The sequence below is a fragment of the Oncorhynchus gorbuscha genome, linkage group LG16, assembly GCF_021184085.1.
Source record: "Oncorhynchus gorbuscha isolate QuinsamMale2020 ecotype Even-year linkage group LG16, OgorEven_v1.0, whole genome shotgun sequence".
Lineage (NCBI taxonomy): Eukaryota > Metazoa > Chordata > Actinopteri > Salmoniformes > Salmonidae > Oncorhynchus > Oncorhynchus gorbuscha.
The window spans coordinates 6,373,720-6,382,754 of NC_060188.1; the positions used below are offsets into that span (position 1 = coordinate 6,373,720).

At 40.6% G+C, this 9,035-nt stretch overlaps 1 protein-coding gene across 1 annotated transcript; it reads left to right on the forward strand.

Moving 5' to 3' along the window:
* The first annotated feature begins 823 nt into the window (after positions 1 to 823).
* LOC124000745 (parvalbumin beta 1) lies at positions 824 to 3,457 on the forward strand. Its single transcript, XM_046307324.1, has 5 exons — positions 824 to 917; positions 1,727 to 1,793; positions 1,974 to 2,106; positions 2,274 to 2,383; positions 3,165 to 3,457. Exons 2-5 carry the CDS (start codon positions 1,733 to 1,735, stop codon positions 3,188 to 3,190), a joined length of 330 nt encoding a protein of 109 aa, XP_046163280.1. The 5' UTR covers positions 824 to 917; positions 1,727 to 1,732; the 3' UTR covers positions 3,191 to 3,457.
* Positions 3,458 to 9,035: the final 5,578 nt, after the last annotated feature.

The window sequence follows — 9,035 nt, forward strand, 5'->3', positions numbered from 1 at the left end:
GGTCATATTTTCCTTTATTTTCCAATTACTCTGAGCGATATAAATGGTAACAAAAATATACAAATGCAAAGGACTTGAGCCGTATAGGCTAGACATGACGTATAGTACAACTTACTGTAGGCTACTCCACATGATCGTATTACATTTCTAGGCTTACAGAAGCGACAGACACTTTTTGGCTATGCACGTTTAGTCCGGGATACACCAATGAATGTGGAAGATTATTGGGATCATGCGTAAATTTGCTTTCACGAGACATTGCATGATAAAATCTTAGGCAATCATAAGAATGTTGCAAGTAAATTGCTCTCATTTAAAATATTAAAAGTTTAGTGAAGACTCATTTCTTATAATATGAAAATATTAAATCATAAAAGCACCATATTTTCTCTAAACGGTTTACGCACATCCAATACTTCACCTTAATGCAATGAATGACTGGAAACTCTTACAAAGACATTGAGAGTAACACCAAATCGTTTTAAACAGACCTCTCAAGTCCAGCATATGCATGCATATTACATGAACACTACAACCCTCCTTAGAAACATCACCAATGACCGCGTTGATATCCATAGGCTACAATAACCTCTCAATATAAACGGTCAAAATATTTTTAGCAACCGTCCCTATCACCGTCCCTACCATCCCTATCACTCAGCAGAACATATTCTTAGCAATGGGGGATATTATGGACTTTTTTCAAACGCACCTTTTAAGCATCTTCATTTATGAAACTTAAAATAGATCGGATCTCTTGCCAGTGGACAATCCCCCCACCCCCTCCGGTGTCGGTTACATTATGCCTCGAATTTCGGTTGAGTGAAAGTATATAAGGTCAGCAGTATCGATGGGAACACCACTCGCTGCAGTCGCCTGAAGTCTTCTCTATCAACCGTTCACCAAAGACGTCAGAGGTGAGTTTCAGTGCGGTGCGAAGGAAGTACAGGAACCCAGGATCCAGAAAATTGCAACAGCATCCAGGCTTTTGCTGTACATTTGATCATATGCGCTCTTTACAATTTACGTGGGACTGCACGCCGTTGTGTCATCCAAAACACCCAAAGGCTGAGATTTTGTTTCTGTATTTGGACGCACCCCGGAGCGGGACGGATTTGGACAATCGCAAATCAGTTTCTCAGATGGAACGTTTGGAATGCACATCAACATCTTTATCAAACACCAACATGTGCAGTGAGCTGCCTTAACTATCAGGGCTTTCCTTTTGGGAACCACTAAAAACGTTTCAATTGGATTTGATATCAATTCCCAAATTACACCCATTGTTTGAGACAGACACATTTGAGGGCAGCTTGACACATTTGATTTGATCTGTCTCATTGCGTTATAATCACACGGATGGTGAAAGGGGCTCTGCTTTTATCAAAAGACCACCAGCCAGATGTTGGTAAACAGTGACTGGTCGGTTTGAAATAGTTGTTTGACATCCTGCGTAATGAAGTGGATTATCTATTTTAAATCAAATAAGATGGGTTGAGTCGTGCTGAAATTTAGTTAGAAAGTAGAAAGTCTGAGTGTTTGGTGATTTGTTCCTATTTTTTATCATTATTTGTTGTGCCCTGGTATTGCACAATATAGTTTAGTACTTGCCTGGTAATAACCTCTCAAACATGTTGTAGATTAAATGCAATGCTCAATATGAACGTTGAAATGCTAAATCAAAGTTGTATTAAAGTAACAATTTCTCCCTTTTTTCAACATCCAGCTCAAAATGGCCTGTGCCCATCTGTGCAAGGAGGCTGACATCAAAGCCGCATTGGAAGCGTGCAAAGGTAGGCCCTAGTTTGTTTACTTCCCCCTCCACCTAAAAAGCCCTTTCAACACAAGTATGTTGTATGATAAATGTGAAATTAGCAATATGAACACACAATTACCTCTCTAGGCTGTAGTTGCATTGTGTGTTTACTTGCAGGTTACACAATAGGCATATATCCTTCATATTTGCGTTACAGGCGCCGACACCTTCAACTTCAAGACCTTCTTCCATACGATTGGCTTTGCCTCGAAGTCCGCCGACGACGTCAAAAAGGCTTTCAAGGTCATTGACCAGGATGCAAGTGGCTTTATTGAGGAGGAGGAGCTGAAGTAAGAGCCATGCACCATTACAGTACAAATAACAGACCAATGCAGGAGACTGTCCACTTTATCCAATTATATCCGTGGGCATGCATTGTAAAAGTCAGGGTGCATTGGTGCATTGGTCTGCATACATTCAAATGAAACTAAACTAATATTTATGTCTCTTTCTCTAGGCTGTTCCTTCAGAACTTTTGCCCCAAGGCCAGGGTACTTTCCGATGCAGAGACAAAGGCTTTCCTCAAGGCTGGTGATGCCGATGGTGATGGCATGATTGGAATTGATGGTACGAAGCATAGCATACATGGGATAATCAACGCGTTAACCAATCTCACTTGCATACAGTGGTGTAATGTACTTAAGTAAAACTACTTTAAACTTCTACTTAAGTAGTTTTTTTGGGGGTATCTGTACTTTACTTTACTATTAATATTTTAGACTACTTTCACTTTTACTTCACTACATTCCTAAAGAAAATGATGTACTTTTTACTCCATACGTTTTCCTTCACCCAAAAGTACTTGTTACATGTTGAGTGCTTAGCAGGACATGTAAATGGTCCAATTCATGCACTTATCAAGAGAACATCCCTGGTCATCACTACTGCCTCTTATCTGGCTGACTCACTACACACAAATTCATATTCTGTAAAATTGATGTCTGAGTGTTGGAGTGTACCCCTGGCTATCTGTACATTTTAAATACAAGAACATGGTACCATCTGCTTTGCTTAATATGAGGAATTTGAAATTATTTATACTTTTGGTACTTAAGTATATTTTACAAATTCCATTTACTTTTGATACTTAAGTATATTTAGAACCAAATACTTTTAGACTTTCACTCAAGTATTATTTTACTGGGTGACTTTCACTTTTACTTGAGTAACTTTCTATTAAGGTGTCTTTACTTTTACTCAAGTATGACGATTGGGTACTTTTTTCACCGCTGCTTGAATATTAATAACGATGTTTATGATCTGATGTCAATCTATATTAAGGCCTAAGAAAGTCAATTCATGTTATAAGACACTGGAAAGGGTTAATGCTTGTATTTTTCTTTTGCAGAGTTCGCTGTATTGGTTAAGCAATAAAGAACAACTGACCAAGAACTCACCTGAAGGAACAATATTGCCCAAGACCTCCCCATTTCATCTGAATATAAATACTTTTTATACATTTGCTTGCAAGAAGTTTCCTCCTGTGCGGCACACTGTCCAAAATGATGATTGTGAATGTAGCGCGGATGTGTTCATGTCTTATATGAATTTTGCTGTAAAATCTATGATGCACTTTTCAGGAACGGACGATAGATAAAAAAAAAAATCAATATTCTTTTGGAATAAAAGGTCTTTGTATTATTTCCTATTTAATTAATCAAATGTGTTTATCTGAGTTCAGATGCCATAAGTTTAACTTCACACCCATAAATGGAACCGGTTTATATGAACTGTAATTGAGAAAACGCCTGCCATTTCATTCGCTAATAATTATACATAATAATTCATGACACATAGTCTATTTGTCATGTTTTGCTGATTTAAAAAAGCACGACGATCATTGTGCAAGTACAAGTTTACACACAAAGGCGCACAGGCACACACAAACAGAGGTGTAAGAGAGAGAGACAGAGAGAGAGACAACGAGAGAGACAGAGAGAGACAGAGAGAGAGATACAGAGAGAGAGAGACAGAGAGATACAGAGAGAGAGCGACAGAGAGAGAGAGACAGAGAGAGAGACAGAGAGAGAGAGACAGAGAGAGAGACAGAGAGAGATACAGAGAGAGAGAGACAGATAGAGAGATACAGAGAGAGACAGAGAGAGATACAGGGAGAGAGATAGAGAGAGAGAGAGAGAGAGAGAGAGAGAGAGAGAGAGAGACACAGAGAGAGATACAGAGAGAGAGACAGATAGAGAGATACAGAGAGAGAGAGACAGAGAGAGATACAGAGAGAGAGAGAGACAGAGAGAGACAGAGAGAAAGAGAAGGACAATAAAAGTCAATAAAACAAATGACAGCATGGCCAAGCACCAATTTAGTTTTTCCACCCTCATATGAAAATAGGTAACATAAATGTTCTACTTAAACAATATATTCATCCATAATTTACATCCTATCCTAGACTAGAGACAATGGTTGGGGGTTCATGTGATTCCAATTATGTTCGATATAGTACCGTAGAGCATTGGTTCCCAACCGGGGGTACTTGGACCCCTGGGGGTACTTGGCCTATCTACAGGGGGTACTTGAGAAGACTCATGAGACCATAGACCTACTGGTAAAATGCACATGAGGGGGTACTCCAGGGGTACTACCGCAGAGCTAAATTCAGTTGGTGGTACATTAACCGAAAAAGGTTAGGAACCATTGCCTTAGAGTCTGCATACATACAGTATATATGGACAAAACACATGCTTCAATATGTTTTATAATGTTTTTAGTCAATCAATGTATGTATAAAGCCCTCATCAAATGCGTCTCTATGGCTTGATGTGCGGTATTACAGTTTACCTACTGACAGAATTTAGCAGCCCCACATGGGAGTATAGTCCATGCGTTGGCGTTAGGAGTCCACTAGATGGTGGCAAACACAAAGACAGTGAGTAATCTTCCCAAGGCAGCGTTCCCCCTAAATATAGCCAGAGGTGCGTACTGAGGTGTATTCAGGGTAGTGAAATATAATATAATGAATATAATAATCATGAAAGCTGATACGATTCCCTCAATAGATTACATTTTTATCTGAACGTTATCTGTAATGTCACACTCTCCTGAACAGGTACTGTGATACTGATGGTTTGTCGGGACTGTTGATTCATTGACAACTGTAACATTTTAGCTAAACCTAACCCAACTACGGAAAGAAGTGACTTCGCGTAGCAGGTTAGGAGAACCAACGCAGCAGGTTAAGATAACTAACGCATCAGAACAGGAGAATGAACGTCATTAAAGGGTATGGGTTAGGTTTAGCTAAAATGCTACTTGTCAACAACTGTGATCCCGACGCTACAACTAGATGAAGCTGTACTCCATCTAGCCACAACCGTAGAAACCATCAGTCCAGACAAACCATCAGTAGGCATATTATATAACACAGGCCCCTGATGTATGTTTGAAGAGTCACATTAAAACGGAGAACGAACCATGAAACAACATCTCGTGCATCTTTTTAAACCATACACCCACAAAACGGGAAAACGAACTGCCATTGACTTAGGCTACTATAACCATGTCAGGCAGAGCTGTCTGATTTCGTAATTGACTTTTGGTATTGGGCATTTGGCAGTATAGTTACACTGTCACGAGGGAAAAGCCAGTGCAAACAAACATAAAACAGCCCGAATAACATTGAAATATGACTTAGCACCACGGACAGCGGCTATCGGAACCCCCTGCGATCAGAAATTTCAGAACCATGTTCAAAATTTAATGTAATCATAATACACTGAATTCAGAGAATTAATGCAGTTAGCCTATTGGAACTGCATATGATATGTCTACACAATTTTCTATATGATTAAACCCAACAAGCAACACACAACCGTTTCTTCCGTGGCAACGGAGCATCTCTAATCCGTTTCTGTTCGACACCGGATTAGCCAAAACTATTTACGTCTTTCCCGCCCTGGGACAATGAGAAGGCTTGCCCTTGCAGCCAACCCATGTCGGTACGTAAACTTGTAAGGAAAATTAGCAAATGTAAATGAATAAATTACTGGCCAGTAACCGTATAGGCGATGAGGTATCAGAATGGCGTATGACATCACCGCCTGTCGGTAAAGCGCACCGCTCGATCCGGTGTCCTCATCAGTCTCTCTTTCACATACGACCAGGGACTGGGAGAGCCTATTGAGTTTCCCCTCATGCATCTGCCGCTGGAGCCCCACATCCTAGAAAGAGGTTTCGGACATTGGACATGGAGACGTTAGACGCACGATTTCTCGTTCGTGCGCCATGTCACAAAATTATTTGAAAGGTCAGACTGTGAGTGAGCGACCTGCAGGATTAGTTCTAATGATTTTAATTACAAACCTTGAATCAGTGAAGTACATTTATATTAAAATGACCATAAAGTGGTCCAAAGGGAAATGTTTTCTCCTCATGCGTTAGTGGAAGCGCAGCATATAGTCTACACACTATCCACACCAACTCTCCCACCAAATATGCAGCAATATTAAACAGTGAAAATACAAGCCTAACATGTCCTAAAGGATCAGTGACCCAGCCTACTACTACTACTCCTACTGTTTAAGCGCACGTGCCCACTCGATCATTTCAGCAGTCATGCAATTAATTTGTGCACAAAAAGTACAATACATACAAATGTAATAACCGTGGGGCTGGAACACTCAGTCTAAAGGTGCCTTTTACTTGGAATATTCAGCCTATATATGCATGGTACGTTTAAATAAGGTTCACTTGACCTGTCCTTGAGCGACCTTTACCCACCCACTTTGCACAACACACCAACGCCTGCGGTTTGGGTAGGGCTCGCGCGGTCGCTAGCTGATGCGCTCGACCGCTGCCTGCTTCCGCTGCTGAAGCTGTGGTGGGCAGGTGCCAAGTACTGTAGTCTATAAATCCCCACGCGCGCGCGCTGCGGTTCTTCACCGAATTGAACTGCTTGCAAGCTGGAGTTGGTCTATGATTGTTGTCTGCCTCCGGCTATAGGGGATATTTAGCGATATCCCGACCTCAAAAGGTGTCATATTTCTGGTTGAGTGGTGCCACTTGTTATTAAACACGGGGAATTGTCAAGACTAAATGTCAGACTTTGTTTCAAAACGTTAACGATGAGAATCATAACAGAATATGATTTTGATAAATAATTCGTTTTATGCAGATGTTGTATTTAAAAGGACACAAATCAGATGCCATCTGTATCACTGATGACATCCTATGCAGTGCACTCTCTCCCTAACACTAACACATGCACCCCTTTACAGTGAGAAGTGAGCCCACATGCAGGTTGCACACCTTCAACTTTCCCCTTGTCCAATGATGAATAATAGCTGTTCTCCACCGTCCAGAAGCAGGGTATCCTCTAAGGGATAGGGTTAATGCACTCTCTGCAGACCTCTCCGTTTACTTCCACATACAGTGACTTTGTTTCAGGGTTGTCCTCTGAAGGTATAGGCATTCTGCCATTGGTCACATTTTACAGGCTGCCCAAATGCAGTATTTCATTTCACTGCTTCAATAATACTGTGAAGAATTGCAAAGATAAGCATTGTTCTAAATGGATCACTCTGTTAGATCTCCTATCGCTATGGGTCGCCAGCAGCTACAGTGATGATACTGAAGAAGTGTGACCATTTATATCTGAGGGATGGCCTGGGTGACCTCAATAGAAAAGATGCAATCTCTCTCTCTCTCCATTTCCCAAAACTCTATTCCAACACAGATGCCATAGGCAAATGTGTGTGTATGTGAGTTTATGCATGCATGTGTGCATGTGTGTATGTGAGTTTATGCGTGCGTGCGTGTATGGACCCTAATTGACATTAAATCATCATGCAGAATCAAGTGGGACATTGAAAAAAAACGTGTGTCCTTTAATCAGAACGCTGGACAGTTCCATGATAGTTCAATATTTACCCCCGTCCGGCCAATAGTGTGAGAGAAGGTTAAATAAATTGTCATGATGACATTTCGTGATAGACAACCCCTGTTGTGTGTGTGTATCTGTTGAGTTGAGTATTATTAGATTTGGAGGGGATAATCTAACCCCATCTGGTGGGTCCAACAGAGTAGCAGGGAATGAGAAATTTGGTCTGTTTAAGTCCAAATGAGGGCACATTTTTTGACAGATTTGCAGGGGATTTGGACCAGAGGGTTCATTCTCAGGGGGCTGTGGGCTACTATACCACACAGTGGCCACACTGTATCCCTCCACAATGATTTCAACATCCAATATCCACATACCCAGTTATACACTTTATAATTGAATCTGGTTTATTGGAACTTGACTTCTCTCTGAATGCAGTTTGCATTCTCACTGAATGACCCTTTTCACTGAGGACAATATACTGTATGTGTGACACAAATACCAGCTCTGTGACTGCTTGTAGAGAGAGAGAGTGAGAGAGAGAGAGAGAGAGAGAGAGAGAGAGGATATATATATATATATATATATATATATATAGAGAGAGAGAGAGAGAGAGAGAGAGAGAGAGAGGGGTTATATATATATATATATATATATATATATATATATATATAGAGAGAGAGAGAGAGAGAGAGAGAGAGAGAGAGAGAGAGAGAGAGAGAGAGAGAGAGAGAGAGAGAGAGAGAGAGAGAGAGAGGGGATATATATATATATATATAGAGAGAGAGAGAAAGAGGGGATATATATAGAGGGATATATATATATATATATATATATATATATATATATATATATATATATATATATATATATATAGAGAGAGAGAGAGAGAGAGAGAGAGAGAGAGAGAGAGAGAGAGAGAGAGAGAGGGAGGGAGAGGGAGAAGAGGACAGACAGAGATTAGCCTTGTTTACACCTTGCGCTATGTTAGTTTCGTGATCTGATCAATATGATCCAATAACTATCTGATCAAAGTGTGTTGCGTCAACACATTTTAATAAAATGTGTCTCTTATCCCTTCTTCCTTACCCAGTGTACCCTTCACTGTGTTGCATTGTGAACAGACTAGCCTGACCATACAGATCTGTTAATACTTGATTGATATCCAGACCCAATGCATGCCTTTCTTTTAATCATCATGTGTAAAAATGTGGGCAAAATCGGAATGTGGACAAGATCAGGACAAAGGGTGCATGTTAGCACCAGGTATAAACAGGGCTAGAGAGACTGCACATTTTTCTACCATAGTACTGTATTATAATTCGAGAAGGGAAGGAGAGGGGGAGGAGGACTGGGTTAGGTGTGGGTGGGTGGGAGGAGGGGATATAG

What these genes read in the sequence shown, in the direction of transcription:
- LOC124000745 (XM_046307324.1), top strand. Translation starts at nt 1,733, where the DNA reads ATGGCCTGTGCCCATCTGTGCAAGGAGGCTGACATCAAAGCCGCATTG. An exon ending in ATTGAGGAGGAGGAGCTGAA is followed by an intron (nt 2,107 to 2,273) that starts GTAAGAGCCATG and finishes CTCTTTCTCTAG; the next exon opens with GCTGTTCCTTCAGAACTTTT. An exon ending in TGGCATGATTGGAATTGATG is followed by an intron (nt 2,384 to 3,164) that starts GTACGAAGCATA and finishes TTTCTTTTGCAG; the next exon opens with AGTTCGCTGTATTGGTTAAG.